Below are 22,267 nucleotides of genomic sequence, written 5' to 3'. Positions count from 1 at the left end.
TATCAGAATATGTAAATATCCCCCATCATGGTTTGGAAGGATTAACAGAAATAACTTCCATTCTACTAAAAGCAATCTACATATTCAATTCAATTATCATTAAAATTCCAGCATAATTTATCATATATCTTGAAAGAAAAATTATCAATATCATATTGAAAAACAAATAGCAGTGCTGCAACAATACTGTACAATAATAGACCTGTTAGATGTATCACCATACAGGTACAAGCTGTAATATAAAGCATATATATATATATATATATATATATATATATATATATATATATAAATGGTATTTGTATTTACATACATTGAATGATAAATAAATTTGATTTGAAGACACAGAAATAAACCTATACAACAGGAGACACTTGATTTTCTTGACAAAGAAGAAAAGAAAGCATACAAGGAAGAATAGAAAGAATCTTCAACAAATGATGCTTGTATAGTTGGTTCTATGAATGTTGAAGAATAAATACAGATCCATATTTATCACTCTGCCAAAAACTCATGTCAAACTGGAAAAAATAAAACAAGATAAAATATAGTACAATAAATCTTATTGCAGAGAAATTGGAAAAGGGTGATAAATAAGATGCATAGGAGACAACTTCCTAAGAGATTATGAACAACTTAGTCAGAAAAATTAAGTTAATAAATGGAACCTAGTAAAATTAACGTCTTTTATAAGGTAAGATACAATTTCAAAAGTCCAAAAATACAACCTATAAAATGAAATAAGATATTTCTGTCATATATATATGACATACATATACTGTTGTTTAGCTTCTTCACTTTAAATCCTACTCATTGTCTCTTCATAACTGTTTTTTTTTTTATTTTGTTGAAAAATTTGGCTGCTTTCTGCCCTTGTCTGAGGAGTCTACCTTAGACAATAACACTAACAAAATTTAAATCTATGTTAGATAAACCATCTAAATAGACCATAACTTGTAAGATAATGGAAGCAGTCCTTGAAGGTCATATATCCAAGAAAATTCCAGGACATTATGTTTTAGCACACAATTCTTCTATACTTTAAAAAATAAAAATAAACCTAATACCATAACGCACAAATGAGTTCATAAAATAGGAACAAAAGAAAAGCTGTCAAATTAATTTTATAAGGACATAGTTACACTGATATGTAAACACCACAAAGACTTAGGGAAGAAGTGTGGAAGTTCAGATCAACTTTTGTCTTTAATATTGATGCAAAAAAACTCAATAAAAAACTGAGAAACTGAATTTAGGAACATCTCAAAATGATTTTCTACCATAATCAAGTATAGTTCCTCATACCAAAGATGCAGGTTGAAAAAGTTTGTGTCAATGTAATCTACCATATAAATTATATGAAGAAAATAACAACTATATTAGATGCTGGAAAATGTTTTGCAAAAATCGAGTATATTTGATTAGAAACTTCTTTGACATATTAGGGATAAAATCCTACTCAGTGTCCTCTCCAGGTAACCTCCTTCCACACTCCAACTCCCCATGTCATCTTCTCCTTCTCCTCTGAGCACGAGTTGTCTTCCCTTGATATCCCACAACCATTGCATATCAAGTGTCCAAGGCTATATACATCTTCTCCCTCGGAATCTAGCCAAGTAACCCCAGTTGTAAAAACATATGACAGCAGGCAAAAGCTTTTGTGATATCTTTCTCTCTCCAACAATCCAGGATCCACAAGAAGACTAAGCTGCACATGTACCACAAATATGCAGAAAGTTCAAAGTCCAAGTCATGTATTTCATTTGGTTGGTGGTTCAGTCTCTGAGTACTCCAAGACTCTATTTGACTCTATTGGTCTTCCGAAGGAGTTCCTATCCCCCTCAGGTTCCCTCAATACTTCCTCCTATTCTTCCATACCAGCCCTTAAGTTCTGTCTATTGTTTGGCTGTAGGTATCTGCATCTGTCTGATTTAGCTTCTATGTGGAGCCTCTCACAGGACAGAAAAGCTAGAATCTTGTCTGCAAACATAAGAGAGTATGATTGAATGTATCAGCTATTTGTGCTTGACAATGTGATGGGTATCAATTTGGCAATTTTATTGATTCACTATTCCCTAGCTCTCTACACCATCCCCGATCCCTGCCTTTCCAGCAGACAGGATACATTTATGGTGATTTTATTTTATTTTTGCTTCACACCAAGAAAAAAGACCTAGTTTATGAATATTTGGTATAGAAGAAGGAGAATAGTGCCACCTCCAAGGCCCCCAAAATATTTTCAATAAAATTATAGAAGAAAATTTTCCAACCTAAAGAAAGAAATACCTATAAACATTGTATTCAAGAAGACCAAGTAGGTTGGGCAAGGAAAGACAATCTCCCACAACATAAAAATTACAACACAAAACCTACAAAATAAAGAAAAATATTAAAAGATACATGGGAAAAATGTCATGTAACATATCAGTATTAAACCCAAGTTGTCAACAAACTCCAAAATCTAGAAGGGGCTGAAAAGATACTTTGAAACATCTAACAAACTACATGTGTTATACTAGAATACTATACTCAGAAAAATCTCACTCACCATAAATGGAGAAATCAAGATATTACAAAACAAATCCAAATTCAAACAAGATCTATCAAATCCAGACCTACAGAAAATACTTGATTGAAAACTAAAACCCTACAAAGATAACTATGTCCAAGAAAGTACAGGGAATAGATAATTCCATACTAGCAAAATCAATGGAAACATACCTACACACACACACACACACACACACACACACACACACACACATTTGAATTGACAATCACTGGTCATTAATATATTTTGGAGATATATATATATATATATATATATATATATATATATATATATATATACAAATTCAAAAATCCATACATATATATACACATATATATATATTCCATAATCCATATATATATATATATATATATAATATGGAAAATGTTCCCCAATAAAAAGTCACAAGTATTCTTCATTCTGATACATATAAGAAAAACAACATCAAGTACATATATATATATATATGTGTGTGTGTGTGTGTGTGTGTGTGTATCTTCAGAGTAAAGGGGCTGGATATATTTTCCAAGCAAATAAACCCAAGAAGCTAGCCAACTGAACCATCCGTCTGGTCCAGTTTTTCGTGGGTCTCGAGGGGACTCCTCCTTAAACCAAATGGGGGGTGAGAGAGAATGGAAGCCAAGCACAGAAAAGACACGGAGTCAATCTGAATCTTGTCAAGGCTCCGTTGTATTCAGCAAAACATGTATACAAAAAGATCAAAGGGAAATAACCCTTAAGTAGAAGGGCAGAGGAGGGGCCAGTGGTAATTCTCCTTGGTAACTACAATGATATCTAAAAGTACATCTTGTGGTTACATCTGCTGTTTGTGTCAGTCAGGTCTGGCGTCATCTTGTGGTAATTGTTGGTGACCTTCATCTGGACTTAGCTTGATGAGGGGGTCCATCTGGATATAGACCATTGGTGACCTTTGTCTGGACTTAGTCACCTTGGGGAGGAGGTCCAACTTTATGTCCTAAGACTTGGTAGTTCAGTTGGATTATTATAAAGAATTTAGTTTTGGCACCCAACAGCCAAAGAAGCCTTTCTAATATCTAATAAAATAAACTTTCAACCAGAAATTAATCAAAAGAGACAGGGAGGAAAGTTTATACCTATAAAACTACTAATATAATAAGACTATATCTCAAATTTGAACAACTATAGAAGGTATAGAATGTTTGATCCAAGTACAACTGCATACAACTTTTTCTCAACACCTCATAAACATTGACCATAAAATCTGTCATTAAGTAAGCCTCAACAAACACAAGAAACTGAAAATAACATTTTGTGTTTTATCAGACCCCCTTGGATTAAACCTGGACTTCATCACCAAAAGAAACAACAGAAAACCTAAACACTCCTGTGGAAGGAGAATTCATGTAGAGAACAAATCTCCTGTTACTGTGAAAGGTTGGGAGAATAGTTGCTCTTGCCAGGTTTTGATCATATAGGGAGGTTGATTCCAGTTTGTTGATGGTCAAGGATGAAAGAAAAAATATTCATGGATTTCCCTCCCCCTCCTCCTCCTCCTCTCCCTCTCCCTCTCTTTCTCTCCCTCCCCTATCTCTTTTCTCTTCTGTCTAGTGTTAGGGTATAAAACTAGGGGAAATTGTACAGTGAAAAGGAAAAGAAGGGTAAAATACTGTATCTATTTTTAGAATATGAAAGTGACAAAAGTGTGTAATTTCTTAGGTTGATAAGGATTTTTGGAAGATGATTGAAAAATTATTGTCATAAAGATCTAATTAGATTAAGAACAATTACTTAAAATGTATGTCTAACTACATGTGTCTTTTCTAGATGCTCATCAACAAGCTGTTAAAGAATTTAGATGAGTAACCAAATAGGGTTTTTGGACCCACAAGAAAATCCTTTCCCAACGTCACTGATTTAGATGGGAGACCCAATTCATGAGAAGGTTGAAGAAGGTGGCTGCTTGCTAAAATGGGAGTAATTCACCTTATCTCTGGGAAGAGAAACTTGAGTCTCTTTCATTAATATAGGACTGGTACCTATCACCATGTCAAAGTCACAACTGGATACTAGGAATTCTCTGTGATTTCCTGGAAGAGAGTTTGGTGAATTAGAAATACCCTTTTCTGTTTAACCCATGGAGTGATTATTTTGGTTTTTTTATTGTGCCAATTTTCATGTTTAGTTAAGAGGCCTGTCTCCTTATACACTGTGTCCATGATTACTTGTTTAATTGTATAATAAAAGAGCTTGAATTTAAAATCCTTAGTTTAAGGTTCTATATTTTAAAAAGCCACTATAATAAACAGTTAGTAATAATTAAGAAATCCTTGCTGTATGTAAGTCAGTCATCTTACAAATGATCAAATCTGCTAGTGCATTTAGAATTGCCACTGTAGTCATGCTCAGAATTGATGCACATAATTACATGAAGAACCCTAACATTGTCTGCTATATATTTCTTGCAGCTTAAGCTTATCATGACTAACAAGAAACAAACATTTTTTTTTCAGTTTTGATAGACTGTAGACAGATAAGTTTTCCCACACTTCAGAGAACTTGAGAAGGTGGCTTTCAAGTTATTTAAAAAAAAAAGTTTTTGGGATGAGAAAGACACTTCAAGTAAGGCAACATTGTGTGTCTCCTCAAAAGATGATGGGTAAAAATCAATCTTTATCTTGATTTTGCTACAAATGTCTTAATAATGGACACTAGGCTATAAAATGCCCTTTACCTTGAATGATGACAGTATAGAGTCCAAACTGTTGACAAGCAAGGTACTGGATTGGCAACTACCCCACATTTCCAAGACAAGGTAGAAGATTCCTCTAAATGTGTGCCTCACAGTCAGAACTTAGGAGTCTGCCAAATTGGATGTCTCCACTGACATAGATAAACTTTGGGTGACAGTCCCAGGAGCCATTATGTCTCTGTCTTTTTATTTAAAATAGAAGCTCCTTGGTCTACACATCCTGGTTACTCAAGTGAAATCTTTCCCTCACAAATATTTAATGTGTTTGAAAAGTAGATTAATGATAGAGATTCCTAAGACAAGAGCATAACATTAATCAGTGAAGTTCTGAAAATATTATCATAAAACAAACCTAACAACTTACATTTCCTTAGGATATCTTCTAATTATAAACCTTAAATGCACTTATAGTTTTGATCATTTGACATAATTCTTTATAGAACTTTGGACTATATAAAATAGAATAGAAAAAATTTACTGAAAGATGTAAATACAAATTAAGTAGATATTGTTATAATAAGCCTCACAGTAACAAGTCTCATGAGTTTTCTTATTGTATAAAGTTTACACATATTAGAGATAAACTCCCTTTCTTTGACTAAAAACAGAAAAAGTTGGGATAACCTACACCAAAGTGTATTGCATAAACTCTCTTGGAATTGTTTTCATAATTCACACTTGTTAGATGCCAGCAAAATCTCTGCAATATATTAATTTTGAGTGGTTATACCTGCAATGTTTTCTTTTTAGCCTTTTCTTTTTGAGTTAGTTTGTCTCCTGTAAGGTAACTTGTGGGGATCAGCATAAATTGTTTTTCATACTAAAAGTTTCTTGCTTCATATGGTTAGCTAATTCATCCCAAGAGAAGATCAACCCTGAGCTCTTGCTGTTTGTAGTCTTTGCTGAAGTCATAGTGCCTTTGGCTAGTGAAGAATGTGAACAAACTTAATTCCAAACTTGTTTTTCACATGAATAGAGGGCCACATTGTCAGAGTCCATGTGAAGAAATAGTTTCAAAATTCCCAATAGCATTCTCAGTTCCTTGAAATATTTAGTGTGACAGACTAAGTCATGAACAGACATAAAGCATACATGGTCACAAAAACATGAAACAAGCATATATGTACTGGACACTGTTTATTCTGCATCAAAAAGACTCATGTACTAATAGGATGTTCTCTTATATTTTTATCTTCTGGTTCTTGCAAATAAATAAATTTTTCTCTACTGTTACCTATAATATCAGTATATGTTATTACAAAATTTCTGAAGAATTTCACCATGAAGGAGATGTTGTGATTGGTGCATTTTTCCCACTCCATACTTTCTACACTGAGAAGAGAATGTCACATCCAACTGTACCATATCAATATTTGGACTATTACATACAGTGAGTAGAATTATTAATTTTTGAGTTCAGAAGTCTTATGACATTGAAGGTGTAGTCATTAAATTTTACTTATTGTTTATTTTTTATTTCGATACATTCACTCTTAGTTTCTAAATTCTTTTCATCAGTTTTGTTTTCCATTCAGATTGTTTCTCTCATTCAAGGGAAAAGGAAATAGAAAGTTCAACTGTTTTCACTTTAGATTATTCATTTGATTGTTAACCATAACCACTTATTTGTCATTCTTGATATGCCACAATGTCTGAAGGTTTTTCAGTGTTATGATATATGACATTTCAAGCAATGATGATTTATTCTAATCTTTATGGTAGAAGTTCTGATTGCACCTGTGATATTAGATGAGGACCCTAAATTCTTATAAGTTCTGTTTGAATGTTGTGATATGTGAGTGAAGAGGCCATGAATGTTACATGCAGCTGATTCCAGAGTTAACAACATCACAATTAGAAGTTGTGAATACTTCTATGTTCCATATATATTTTATTTATCTCGTGTTTTATTATAAGGGTTTCTTTTAAAATTTAAGTTTTACTCTCAGACAGATTGTGTTTACCTGTTTACACTATTGGTTTGCAATATTTATTCTTATTTTTATATATGTGTCTATCAAGACTTTTTGACTATGAAAGTTTTATCTAGGTTCTGTTTCTTAGCTTTAGTTAAATAATCCAGGTTAATGGGTATTGTTAAACAGGTATTGCTGAGTTAGACAGAAATATTCATGGATGTTTCCTAGTAAATAAGATGACTTAATCCAAGCCAGACATTCATTTCCAAAGAATACCTTCTTATATATGTATGGAATAGGGTGGGTGGCATGAAAATAGAACAATATTTTTTTATAAATTCCTGTGAACACATGAAGAAATGTGTTAGAAATCAAGAAGCAGACAATGACCAAAAGAAATACATAAAAATTTTAGAATTTCAAAAAGTGAATTTGACAAAAGAACAATTAAAAAAATAAAGTTTAAAGGTGAATTGTGCTCTACTAGACAATACTCTGTGCTTGGAAAAATCTTTTGAGGTATTAAGGAATGAAATTAAAGACAGTGAAGGTGAAAATGGTTCAGATATAAATTAAAACTTACTGTTTTTTTTTTTTGAACAATTTATTTTAAATTTTTAAAGATAACAAATACAGATATATAAAAACATTTTTATTTGGATAAAATAATTAATTGTATTTCTAAATTTTTAGGGGATGATATGGTGACCATCCCAAAAAGCCTGTAATATTTTTTTCATATGCTTAGGAGATGGGGCAACTTTGGTTGTTGGGTAGGCCCTCTTCTATTTCATTAGAATTAATACTCTTCATAAATATTCTTTTCTGGTGTCCTTTACTCTCAGCAGTCCATGTGGCAATGTTTATGGGTATACATTTCTCTTATTTTGTGCAGCAGCAAAGACTTCACTGTAAAGAATGTATTTCCTGACATGTGAGCAAGTTGTCTGGTTTGGTCTTTATAAAGAAGTGGATTAGCCGGGCAGTGGTGGCACACACATTTAATCCCAGCACTTGGGAGGCAGAGGCATGCAGATTTCTGAGTTCAAGGCCAGGTTGGTCTACAGAGTGAGTTCCTGGACAGCTAGGGTTATACAGAGAAACTCTGTCTCGGAAAAAAAAAAATTGGAATGATTCCTGTGAAAAACATTTAACTTGCATAATATCAGAAAAACATAAGCCAAATTAATGACAAAATTCTGTCACTTATTATAATGTATTAAGCATATTTGTTGGATAGTGTGTTGCTTATGAGCATGGAATAATATTAAGAGGAAAGTGGCTTGTTTTATACTTATATTCGTGGTACAGTTTTTAAAAACTTGTTATCACATCCATTATTTGGATGTGTGTATATACATTTGATGTAGCTCAAATTTGCTAGAGAAGGTAAAATTGTTCAAACAAATGTCATCCTGAAATATGTGTGCTAAAATCAAAATCAGGGCCCCAGATACAGCACTAGGATCCTGAAATGAACAAGTCCTACTATTGGTCAATATGTTCAATCCTTTGGTTGATATATCTTGAATCTGTCCATTTCAAACGGATAATTTTCTCTAGGAGTTTATGAGAGTCAAGTTTTTACTTCACATCAAGTAAAATATGAGTTTGATCGCATACGTCAAAATTAATTTGATCAGATTATTATTCATTTTTATTCTTTGTAGTTTGATAAATTAGATATATCATAAGAATTCCATTCTAGGTAATTTTGTTTGTAATAGACGTTATCATTTTACTGGGGCTATGCAACATTGTGTACAACTTTACATATTAAAAGACAAGCCACTTTTCTAGAACATTTCTCATGTAGATAATGACATTTGGGATTCTTCCTACCCTTTATTCTCTCATGTATATTAGCAGTGAATATTGCTGGATTGTAAACTATATTGTGATTATGAATTGGCTTTATAATTGATCTCTTTCTTTGAATTTCAGGAATGCAGTTTTTTAGTATAAAAACATTGACTGATTTTGAATGCAAACACAGTTCCTTCCTGGCTTTATTTTTTTGTTTGAATTAACTACAAAAGTTCTTCCTTGGTGTCTACCCTGTTGTAACCACTGACCTTCATTCATCCCATGTGCACTTTTCCTTAGCAATAAAATCTCTTTTCTGAGCTCTCTTTTTCTCTGTGTGTATTCTAAGGAAGACATAATCTGCCAAGTTATATTCAACCAAATTTTAAAAATACAAACAAAAGCAGCTCATAGCATGTATTTCAGGCTTTGTAGAATATGTTTGTTTGGCAAATTCTCACTGTGGTAAGGACTTATGGCCCTTTTTTTATCAGCACTGTAAGGTTTATTTTACCATTCATCTTCTAGAAGTGGACATGTGCATCCAACTAAAACATTCTCATACAATACTAATATGAGAGTTATAAAGTGATTTTATGTAAAATGTTTCATGGGGAAAATTATAATCTTTCCTGTTGAAGAATATTAAAATTGGGTAAACTATTTCAAAGCATTCATTAGTTACCTACAATTGTGTGTGTGTTTGTGTGTGTATGTGTGTGTGTGTGTGCGCACTCATAGGAATGCTTATTTGTGTGTGTGTGAGTATGAGGGTGCATGTCTGTTTCTGAGAGTGTGAGTATGTGTGGATAAACCTATGAGTGTGCATTTGCATGTGTGTGTGCATTACTTGTAAGATCAAGTCTTGCTGGACAATTAATGAAAGATGACTCCCTGAAATTAAAATGAGAAAGGAACAACATATGAATTTGCCTAGAAAGAATGAAAGGAGAAAATGATACAATCACTTTGTAATCTCAGGAAGAGAAAGGTAAAAATAATTTTCGTTTTCAAAGTATATTTATTATAAATTATGTGCTTTAAAAATTAGGTATGCAAAAGAGAGTGATCAAGACTGTTGTATTGTAGTTGCCTCTGATCATTGTTCTATGACTAGATTTTGAATTTTTCTGCTCATTTTTTAGTGATTGTTATTTAATTCCTCACATGCATAGAATTCTCAAAAATTATATATATTTCTAAATTTTTACATGTATTTATTTGAATATATAATATTTATACATGAGAAAATGTCATAGATCTTGTTTATCATATTGAACATCCTAAGTATCATTTTTTCCTCTGGTCTATATAATTTCTTTTCATTTATATCTGCTTGCTTTCCTTTGAAATTAATATTTGTTAAGATTTATAATTTCTTTTTTATTAGATATTTTCTTCATTTACATTTCAAATGCTATCTGTTTTCCCACCAAACAACCCCTATCCCCTACCCTTCCTGGTGCTAACCAATCCATTCACACCCACTTACTTGCCCTGGTATTCCACTACACTGGGGAATAGAGCCTTCACAAGACCAAGGGCCTCTCCTCCCATTGATGACTTGTACATTCTCTGCTACATATGAAACTGGAGACATGATCCCACCATGTGAACACTTTAGTTGGTGGTTTAGTCCCTGGGAATTTTGGGGATACTGGCTAGTTCATATTGTTGTATTTCCTATGGGGTGGCAAAACACTTCACCTGCTTGGGTCCTTTCTCTATCTCCTTCGTTGGAGACACTATGCTCAGTCCAGTGGTAAACTGTGAGCATGAAACTGTATTTGTTAGTCACTGCTGGAGCCTTTCAGAACACAGCTATAAAAGACTTCTGTCAGCAAGAAATTGTTGGCATCCATAAAAGTGTCTGGGTTTGGTGATTGTATATGGGATATATCCCCAGTTGGGCAGTCACTGAAAGGTCATTCTTTCTGTCTCTAATCCATATTTTGTCTCTGTAATTTCTTTCATGTTTATTTTTTTCACCCTTCTAAGAAGGATTGAACTGTCCACAGTTCGGTCTTCCTTCTTCTTGAGATTAATGTGGTTTGTGAATTTTACTTTGGGTATTCAGAAATTCTGGGATAATATCCTCTTTTCAGTGAGTGCATACCATGTGTACTCTTTTGTGATTGAGATACCTCACTCAGGATGATATTTTTTATTTCCCTCCATTTGCATAAGACTTTAACAAATTCATGGTTTTTAATAGCTGCATAGTACTCCATTGTGTAAATGGACCACATATCCTATATCCATTCCTCTGTAGAGGGACATCTGGGTTCTTTCAAGCTCCTGACTATTATAAATGAGGCTGTAATGAACCTAATGGAGCATGTGTCCTTATTACATGTTGGAGATTCTTCTGGGTATATGACCAGGAGTGGTATTAGTGGGTCTTCAGTTAGTACTATGTTTGATTTTCTGAGTAACTTTCAAACTGATTTCCAGAGTAATTGTACCAGTTTGCAATCCCACCAGCAATGGAGGAGTGAACTTCTTTCTTCACAACCTAGCCAGAATCTGCTGCCACATAAGTTTTTGATCTTAGCCATTCTGTCTGCTGTGAGGTGGAATCTCAGGGTTATTTTGATTAGCATTTCCCTGATAAGTAAGGATGTTTAATATTTCTTTAGGTGCTTCTCAGCCATGTGGTATTCCTCAGTTGAGAATTCTTTGTTTAACTCTTTGTCCCATTTTTTAATAGGGTTATTTGTTTCTCTGGTGTTGAATGTTTTGAGTTCTTTGTATATACTGGATATTTTTCCTCTATCAGATGTAATGTTTGTAAAGATCTTTTCTCAATCTGTTGGTTGCAGGTTTGTCCAATTGACAGTGTTCTTTGCCTTATAGAAACTTTGCAATTATGAGGTGCCATTTGACAATTCTTGACCTTAGAGCATAAGTTATTGGAGTTCTGTATAGGTAATTTCCCCTGTGCCTATGTGCACGAAGATCTTCCCCAATTTCTCCTCTATTAGTTTCCATGTTTTATGTGGGAGTCCTTGATTCACTTGGACTTGAGTTTTGGCCAAGGAGATAAAAATGGATCAATTTGCATTCTTCTAAATGCTAACCTTAAGTGGAAGCCCGACCATTTGTTGAAAATGCTGTTTTTGTTTTTTCCCACTTGATGGTTTTAACTCCTTTGTCAAAGATGATGAGATCATAGGTTTGTGGGTTCATTTCTGGGTCTTCATTTCTATTCCACTGATCTATGTGCCTGTCACTCTACCAATATCATACAATTTTTATCACAATTTATAAGTACTATAGCTTGAGGGCAGGGATGTGATTCCACCAGAATATCTTTAATTGTTGAGAATAATTTTTGCTATCCTAGGTCTTTTTGTTATTCCAGATGAATTTGCAAATTGCTTTTTCTAACTCTTTTGAAAATTGAATTGGAATTTTGATAGAGGTTTCCATTTAATCTGTAGATTGTTTTTAGCAAGATGGCCATTTTTACTATATTAATCCTGCCACTCCATGGGCATGTGAGATAGTTCCATCTTCTGTGATCTTCTTCAATTTCTGTCTTCAGAGGCTTGAAATTCTTATCATGCAAAACTTTTACTTGCTTAGTTAGAGTCACACCAAGATATGTTATATTATTTGTGACTATTGTGAAAGGTGTTGATTCACAAATTTCTTTCTCAGTCTGTTTAAGCTTTGTGTAGAGGAAGGCCACTTATTTGTATGAGTTAATTTCATATCCAGCTAGTTTGCTGAAGCAATTTATCAGGTTTAGGAGATCTTTGGTAGAATTTTTGGGGTCACTTAAGTATACTACATTTTCATCTGCAAATAATGATATTTTGATGTCTTCTTCTCCAATTTGTATCACTTTACTCCCCTTTGTTTTCTAATTGCTCTGACTCAGAGTTCAAGTACTATATTGAATAGGAAGTGAAATAGTGAGCATCCTTGTCTAGTCTCCAATTTTTGTGGGAATACTTCAAGTTTCTCTCCATTTAGCTTGATATTGCTTTTGTTATGTTTATGTATGGACCTTAAATTCCTGATCTTTCCAAGACTTTTATCATGAAGGGCTGTTGGATTTTGTCAAATGTTTTCTCAGCACTAATGAGATGGTTATATATTTTTTTCTTTATATAGAGGATTACGTTGATGAATTTTTATATATTGACCAATCCCTGCATCCCTGGGATGAATCCTATTTGACCATGAGGGGTGATCATTTTGATGTATTCTTGGATTCATTTTAAGAGAAATTTATTGAGCATTTTGTATCAGTATTCATAACGGAAATTGACATGAAGATATCTTTTTTTGCTGGGTCTTTGTGTGGTTTAGGAATCAGAGCAATTTTGCCTTCATAGAATGAATTGGGTAGTGGACCTTCTGTTTCTTTGGGTTTTTTGTTTGTTTGTTTGTTTTGTTTTTTTATGGAATAGTTGGAGACATATTGATATTAGGTCTTCTTTGAAGGGCACTAAACCCATATGGTCCAGGGCTCTTTTTGGTTAAGAGTCTATTAATGACTGTTTCTATTTGTTTGGGGGATATGGAACTGTTTAGATTGCTCATCTGATCCTGATTTAACATTGGTACCTAATATCTGTCTAGAAATTTTCCATTTCATCCAGATTTCGAGTTTGTTGAGTATAGGCTTTTGTAGTAGAATCTGATGATTATTTTTCTTTTTATTTCTTATGTTTCTGTTGATATATCTCCCTTTTCATTTCTGATTTTGTTAATTAGAATATTGTCTCTGTGCCCTCTACTTAGTCTGGCTATGGGTTTATCTATTTGGTTGATTTTCTCAAAGGACCAGTTCTTGGATTTGCTGATTCTTTGTATAGTACTTTTTGTTTCATACTTGGTTCATTTTAAAACTGAGTTTGATTTTTTTCTGCCATCTACTCTTGGATGAATTTGCTTCATTTTTTTTTCCTAGAGCTTTCAGGTGTTCTATCAAGCTTCTAGTGCATGCAATCTCCAGTTTCCCTTTGGAGGCACTCAGAGCTATGAGTTTTCGTCTTAGCACTGTTTCATTGTGTCCCATATGTTTAGGCATATTGTGGCTTTATTTTCATTAAACTCTAAAAAGTCTTTAACATCTTTCACTATTTCATCCTTAACAAAATTGTCATTGAGTAGAGTGTGGTTTAGATTCTGTGTGTGTGTGTTGGGGGGGGGGGGGCTGGGGGGCTGGGTTCTGCCCCAGTGAGCTGAAGCTGTTCCACACCCTGCTGTGCATGAGTCCTGCCAGGAGATCCCTGTTCTCCCAAGAGTGTTTTCACTTCTGGGCTTGGAGGTGAGATAGCCACTAGCTCAAAAACTTTGTGTCTCAAGGCCAGCCAGGAGTAAGCAGGAAACAAGAACAGTGGAGCAGATGGGTCAGGATCCTTCCATTCTTCCATCTGCACCTGTGATCTGAGGCAGTTCCACAGCCAAATGTGTACAGTTTCAGGCAAGAGAGACTTTTCTCCCAGGAATGTTTTCACTTCAGAGCTTGGAGGTGAGATTGTCACTTTCTCTCCAATAACTGTTTTGAGCGGGTCCAGTCAGGAGCATATGGGCACAAGCTCATTAGAACAGCTGGGACAGGATCCTTCCATGCTACCATCTCCACCTGCAAGCTTAAGGTTTTCCACAGCCAGCTGTGCACAGGTCCTGCCAGGAGAGAACTGGTCTCTCACAAGTGCTGAAACAGGCTTACAGACCCACAAGTGTAAAGAGTCCAGCCAGAGATAGCAAGAATATCTAACACAAATGAAAATCAGTTAGTGAAAGATAAAAGCAAGAAACTTACCAAAAGAATCAAAGACTACTTGACAGAATCACAACACAGTACTTCCACCATAGCCTCAACATATGGATCACAAATATGTTGTCTATTTCTAGAGAACATTCCTTATTAAAACTCCAAAGTATTCCCTTTACAACTGCAAATACCAGCAATAGTTGAGTTGAGTGAGATCTTGCACAGAGATCACCACTCTCTTAACTATATTTTCTCCTTGAAACTAGCATCCAGCTTCATTTCATTTCCAATTGCCCATTTTTTCTTACTTGAACCATATATTTTCTATCTTTCCATTTTCAACTTACTATGCTTATACGAAAATGCTCTTCATGAGATTTAATCAGAGATCAAAATCTCTGTTCAGCTTTTTGGGACTTACTTTTTAATTCAGTTAATATATATCACTTTATCTTACTCTCAGGTACGCTTTTTAGAAAATGGCAAAAGACAGACATCTCCTTCAACAAAATATAACAAGAGCAGCCACTTAAGGAAATTCTTCTCTTCTGAAACATCTAGAACCAGTCTTCCACAGTTCAAATCACCATTAGCAGCAAAGGTTTCCATATTCATTCAAGGGTGGCCCATTAAGCTTAACTTAAAGAATGCTACTCTTTACCAATCCAAAATCTCAAAACTCATATTTTCCCAACCAAAACCATGAGCAGATCTATGAAAGTAATATTTCACTACAGGTACTAACTTGTGTGTTAGTTAGAGTTTTACTGCTGTGAACAATCACTTTGACAAAGTACATAATATATATATATATATATATATATATATATATATATATATATATATATAATATTTCATTGTGACTGGCTTAGTTTCAGAATTTCAGTTAATCATCCTCAAGTCAGGAGAATGACAGCATCCAGGCAGGCATGGAACAGGAAGAGCTGAGAGTTCTATATTATCAGATGAAATCTTCTAGGAAAAGAATAACTTCCAAGTATCTAGGATGAGGGACTAAATGCTGATGTCCACAGTGACATACATCTTTCAACAAGGCCACAATTCAAAAGAGTACCACTATCTGGGTCAAGTTTATTCAAACTATCATAACAATATTATGTATTTTATAAATTTTGGAGCATATATTTTATGTTACTCCTAATAATTATGAAAATACTGAAAGGTTCCTAGACTTAATATTATCTTTTTTCAAAAATCACTCAGATTTTCTAAAAATATTTATAATACATAAAAACATATGCTACTTTCAGATGTTATGAAAATATATTATTGAATGATTTTAAGCACTATACAATGTAATAAGTTATATTCCATAAATTGTAGCAGAGACTGAACAAAATTTCAAAATATAAAGAATTTTAAACAGGAAAGTAAATTTAGTATTCTTGTATAAGAAAGTTTTACCTGGGAAATTTTGCAAAAACTTTTTCTTCTAGTCTAGATTTTCCATGTGTAATTTAAGAAGGATTTGCGAATTATGAGTAGTATCAGGGCAACAGTAGGCTTTTGCCATGTAACTTAGTTTTATAGCTACATTCAAAAGAGTTACACCAATATCAGTAAAGGCAGAAAAATGTTGTGTATAAAGGGAATAAAGGCATATGTATTAAAATTTAAATTGCAGTCAAGAATATTTTTAAGGAATTTATTGAAAGTTCTTGAGTAGTTGAAAAGCTACAGTACTGTTCTTTAAAAAGGTAGGGCATGAAAGTCTACCTATTTTCCCACTGAAACCGTTGCCAGTTGCACATACACTGGCTCTACTGAATGAACAAAGTGGCAATAAATATGTAAAAGTTAGAGAGCAGAAAGAGTTGTGAGAAAAAACTGAGGGAAAGGAAGGTGCATGATAGTTGTACTTATAAAATAATTCATAAAATCCTATTATATGTGAAGATAAATGTGGAAAGAAATATGGAAAAAAACAAAATTCACTTTATCAATCTAGAGTTCTGCATACTGTTATATGTATTACCTTGGCCCTGAGAAAACAAAAGATAGTGATTTCTTGCCAGGTCTAGTAAAAATGTCTCATAATAAAAGGAATCACCATGGAATGGACTCCTGATTTCATAAAAACCGAAATTTATAACCAGATGTTTACCAGGGTGTGAACTGTCCAGAAGGTCACTATGCAAATACAGAGAGAAAAAACTGCTTCTAATAATTTGTGACTTTTCTTGCCTATGAAGACCCCTTGGGGATGGATCTAGCCAGCATAGCTTTGTGCTTATCGCATTCACAGTCTTTGTTATTGGCATCTTTTTGAAACACAGAAATACCCCTATTGTAAAGGCAAATAATCGAGCTCTCAGTTACATTTTGCTCATCACACTCACATTCTGTTTCCTGTGTTCTTTGAACTTCATTGGTCAGCCAAACATAGCTACCTGCATCCTTCAGCAGACCACCTTTGTAGTTGCTTTCACTATGGCTCTTGCTATTGTGTTGGCCAAAGCTATTACTGTGGTCCTTGCCTTTAAGGTCAGTTTTCCAGGGAAAATAGTAAGGTGGCTAATGTTATCAAGGGATCTAAACTACATCATTCCTATCTGCACCCTGATCCAGCTTCTTTTTTGTGGAATATGGATGACAACTTCTCCACCATTCATTGACCTAGATGCTCATACTGAATATGGACACATCATCATTTTGTGCTATCCTGTCCCGCAGGATTCAGTTATTTGTGGGTGCGAGGGGGACCGCAAACCTGGAAGGAGATGGGAGGAAAAGAAAGAGAGGCGGAGACCAGGAAGGATACCTATCGAGGTCTCGTTTATTATGCTGAGGTGCCTTCTTTTAAAGCATACATCGAGAGGAATATGGGAGGGGTGGAGGGAGAATTATACAAAGAACAAAGGAGTGGGCATCTGCTGACATGGGGGCTGAGGTCAGGCGCCAAACAGCGGGCACTCTGCATCTTATCTCTGTAACATAGATCCTCCTTGACAGCCTTGGGTGTCAGGCTGGGCTCAGGCATAGCTCATGTCCTTGGATGTCATGGGAACTCAGGAAGAGATAGGGAAGAGGGGACTGTTATTCAACTTTTACAGCCTTAGGTGTTAGGAAGGGAATAAGGAGGAAGGGGGTGACAACCAGCTCTTAACACAAGGCCATTTGATTTGTTAAAGAGATTTGTGAAGGGATCACTTTCTCACGGGATGGTCTCTGACATCTCCCCCTTCTGAATTAAATTTAATAAGGCCACACTAAACTGAGGTGATCAAATAATCTCTTCATCTTTAGATGAGCGGGCATTACTGTGGCTGGGGGGACATTGACCCGATTCCTCTCGCGGGTGCTGTCACAGACCCACACTTGTGGCTCTTGGTATCTTTTGGGGAGGCGAGGCAGAGCCTTAGAAAAATTATTAATTGTAACTGAAATTAGATACCAACCTCTTGTTAAACCGGGTTTGTCTCTCAGGGAACTCAGAAATGGTCTATATGGACCTTCCCCTGCAATACTTAGTTTGCACCCATGCTGGGCCCATACCAGATTCACATTTTTAAAGAACTAGCATGCACAATTCTGAGTTTTGTGTAGTTCTCATTGGAGAACTATCAACCTCAGAGTCAGTAAGGCCTCTACAAGAATTATGTCAATTGTAACGCCACAATTTGTGGCTCTTAAGCTATAATAGGAGCTGGAGGTCACTCTTCTTTGTCCTTATTGTCTCCAAAACCTAAGGAACCAAGGGGACTCTGCATTAGCAGCAAGGGTGGAAAATTGGAGACGAGTCGCTGTTTTTGCCTCGGTGGGAGGAGGATCTTCTTTGTCTGAGTCCTGGATATCTAGCTGATGGTAGTGGACTGCAACCGGCTTGCTTAGAGCAGCTTCGATCTGCGACTTAACAAAACTGGTTAATTTTTTAAAGGCCCAGGGGCCTAAAGACAAAAGCAGCAGAATACCCAAGAAAGGTCCCAAAAGTGTGAGAAGCAAGGTAGTGACCCAGGGAGAAGAAAACCAATTTTTATACCAATATTCTTATTTCTCTCTGCTGCGTTTTCTCTCTTCCAAACTAGCTCTAACTTTATCTATACTATCTTGAACTAAGCCAGTCTTGTCAGAGTAAAAACAACATTCTTCTTTGAGGGCTGCACATAACCCTCCTTCTTTAAGGAACACTAAATCAAGACCTCGCCTGTTTTGTAATACTACTTCAGACAGAGAGACCAAGGAGTCTTTTAGATTTTTTAAGCCTCTCTGTAACTCTTAAATATCTCTGTCCACAGCAAGGTGGAGCTGAGTATATTGTTGTTGGGAAGTGACCAAAGATGCAATGCCTGTTCCTGTGCCCGCAGCTCCTAAGCCTAGGATTACTGCTAAGGTTACTGCAGAAATAGGCTCTCTCTTATCACGGGGTAGATCTGTGTCACTCTTCCAGAGCTGGAGGAGGTCTTCTGCATGGTGTACTGTCAGCTTCGGGAGAAGCTGAACTACAACACAATAATCTCTGTCATCTAAAAATGTCTGAGTGACTATATAGGTAGTAAGTCCAGTAGAACATGCTAACTAAGTACCATTAGGTGCTCTTAGATATCTAGAGGTGGCCTCTACTATAATAGTCTGATTGCAAACCTCTAATAAGGCCTGAGGAGGAAGCATGGAAGGCCCCAAAAGGCATGCCAGACACCTGACTTAAAGTGAGTCCATCATGGCTCTCGGGGTGCCATCCAAGTTTGCTGGAATCATTAATTGCAACAACTGATCCGAATGTTGCCACCCCTTCGTAAAAGGGAGGTTGAGGAGAAAAGCACACCCAACATTCTTCATACTGAGTAGCATTGGCTGCATGTATAGTAGTAATCGATGCATTAACTAAGGATAAAATTAATTCTGCGGAGGAGGGAGATCCAGCAGCTAAAGTGGGCTGGAATATAGAAGTCCCAGGTGGACCTAAGGTAACAGTTTGTGGAATATTTGGTTTTTTAGGATAAGAGGAATGTAAAAAGAGATTGGGGCCTATAGCAGCCAGCCCTAAGGATGGGGTGTTCTTAAGTAACTGGATTCTGAAAATTACTCCGAAATCCTTTTCATTTTCATAGATACGTAAACCCCACTCAGCTCCTCGTGTATTTTCCTAATTAAATTTTTTTCCTGGGTCAGTAAAGGAGATCTCTAAGGTGTTGCACCATCCTTTAGAGGTCTGGTTGGAACTAGCACAGGCAGCATAATCTGGCTTGCTCTGGACCTTTATTAGGTCCCAATTAGAAGTGGGTTTCCAATAGGTGTCTCCTGTGGTCTCACAGCCCCAGGAAGTACAAAAATAATCAGGGGTGGAACCACATTTATAATTAAGAGTGCGACTCCTGTGACTGGGGCCAGGACAAATATACATGCCCCATCTTTTTAAAATATTGGCAAGTCTTCTCCTACGACTTAAACTAGCACATCCAGGAGTGGTATAGGCAACTTTTCTAGGATCATCAATAGCTTGTTCTTGTGGCAGGAATTCTAAGTGAGTTCCCCAGTCATTATGACCTCCTAAGACTAATTTACAGAGGTCAACTCTCAGGATGGGCCATGGGACAGAACCTTCAATCTTGGAGGTGGCATTAGCTATGTCACCTGCCTCGTTGATGATCAACCAGGTGTAATTATAAAGTTTTTAAGGACTTTTCTTAGCTTGGCCTACCACTGACGATACGCTTTTCATCAGGCAGAGACACAGCCAAATGTTGATGATCAGAAGTGACTTCTTTCTTGGCACTTTCATCTTTCTGTAAAGAAGCACATTTAGAAATTTCCTCAGGGTTTTTCTTCCCTGGACAGTTATAAGGTTTAATTAGGCACTCAGGGAGCCATCTAGCATTTTGTGCTTTTGAATCATAGATGCAAGCATGTCCTTTGCCCCATATGAGGACTGGGTCTGGACCCTGCCAGGGATCTCTCCACATAGCTTGTGCATAGTTATTAGCAGTAGAAGGATGCCAGAGGCGATCTGCAGCAGACTTGCCTGCATTGTCGTAGGTTAGAAAGTTTAAAACAAATAATGCATGATTTAAAAGCATCTTGGGGTTACCAGACTGAGGATATAGGACTTCTCCTCCAGACTGTAATTTGAAAAGCATATTTTTAAGGGTATGATGGGTTTTCTCTACAACACCTTGACCTTGGGGATTATAGGGAATTCCAGTAATGTGTTTAATGCCCATTTGAGCACAAAACTGTTTAAAGCTGGCACTAGTATATCCTGGGCCATTGTCTGTCTTGAGGATTTTAGGCTGTGGCACAGCCGCCAAGCATGAGAGAACATGGCTGATAACATGTTTAGTGGCTTCTCCCGTTTGTAAAGATGCACAAATAAATCCACTAAAGGTATCGACAGAGACATGAATATATTTTAATTTTCCAAAGGGAGTGTAATGGGTAACATTCATCTGCCACAGTTCACCAGGAATCAGTCATCGGGGGTTGACTCCCACATGTGGCTCTGGCAAAAGGGTCAGGCAGCCCTTGCACTGTCGGACAATTTGTCTAGCCTGTTCACGAGTGATGGAGAATTTAAGTCTTAAGGTATGCGCATTAAGGTGATGTAAATCATGAGCCTGTTGAGCAGCAGCAAGAGGGGTAATAAACAAAACTGAAGCTATTATCTGAGTGGCCTGATCAACTATATCGTTGCCTTTAGACAAAGGTCCAGGCAGGCCAGAATGAGCACGAATATGCCCAATAAAAATGGAAAATTATGAGTAAGAATAAGACTTTGAAGCTTAGCAAACATTGGAGATGCATTGGTAGAAGGGCGGATATAAGGAACAGTTTCTAAAAGAGGAACAGAGGCAGCCACATAGGCGCTGTCTGTATATAAATTGAAGGAAGCTTCAGGCAACAGTTCAAATACTTTAACAATAGCTGCCAATTTAACAAGCTGTGCTGAGGAGAAGTTTGTCATAAAACGTGAGACCTTTCCATCGATATTAAAAGCAGCCATACCTGAGGAAGACCCATCAGTAAAAACTAACATAGCCCCAGGAATCGGGTTTGACTTTGTTCTCTTAGGGAAAACCACAGGTGTCCTATGTAGAAACTGAACCAATTTATCAGCAGGGTAATGATTATCAATTACACCTTGAAAGGAAATACAATTAACTGCCCAATCATCATTATTCTTAAGTAACCACTGAACTTGAGATGCATCATAGGGGAGAACAATAACATCTGGATCTCTGCCAAAAAGTTTAAGAGCAGCTTCTCTGCCTAGGCGCAGAACATTAGCAACTAACTGAGGATATGTGGGCAGCACCTTGGAGGGAGAAGCTGACATGTGGACCCAAAACAGAGGTTTGAGCTGCCACAGCAGACCTGTAGGTGAAAAGGGAGTAGGGAAGACAAGAAGCTGAAGTGGAAGTTCTGGGGAGAAATACCCAATATTTTGTTCACTGATGGCTTGTTCAGCTCTGGCTAGTGACATTCGTGCCTCTTGAGTTAATACGCGAGGAGAGGATGGATCTGGATCTCTTCTCAGAATGTCAAACAAAGGTTTTAACTCTCCTGTGGTA

General features: G+C 36.0%; 1 protein-coding gene across 2 annotated transcripts in view; it reads left to right on the top strand.

Moving 5' to 3' along the window:
• The first annotated feature begins 6,371 nt into the window (after positions 1-6,371).
• The window catches only part of LOC110288953 (vomeronasal type-2 receptor 116-like), a 122,438-nt gene continuing 106,542 nt past the window's right edge, over positions 6,372-22,267 (top strand). For both annotated transcript variants that reach the window (XM_085832797.1, XM_085832796.1), the window contains exon 1: positions 6,372-6,672. In XM_085832797.1, the coding sequence (XP_085688923.1) occupies positions 6,389-6,672 (284 nt within the window). In that variant the 5' untranslated portion in view covers positions 6,372-6,388. The remainder of the gene's footprint in view (positions 6,673-22,267) is intronic.

The sequence above is a fragment of the Mus caroli genome, unplaced genomic scaffold (genome assembly GCF_978045245.1).
Source record: "Mus caroli unplaced genomic scaffold, Mus_caroli_1 scaffold_18, whole genome shotgun sequence".
NCBI lineage: Eukaryota > Metazoa > Chordata > Mammalia > Rodentia > Muridae > Mus > Mus caroli.
This window is presented reverse-complemented; position numbering and strand designations above follow the sequence as displayed.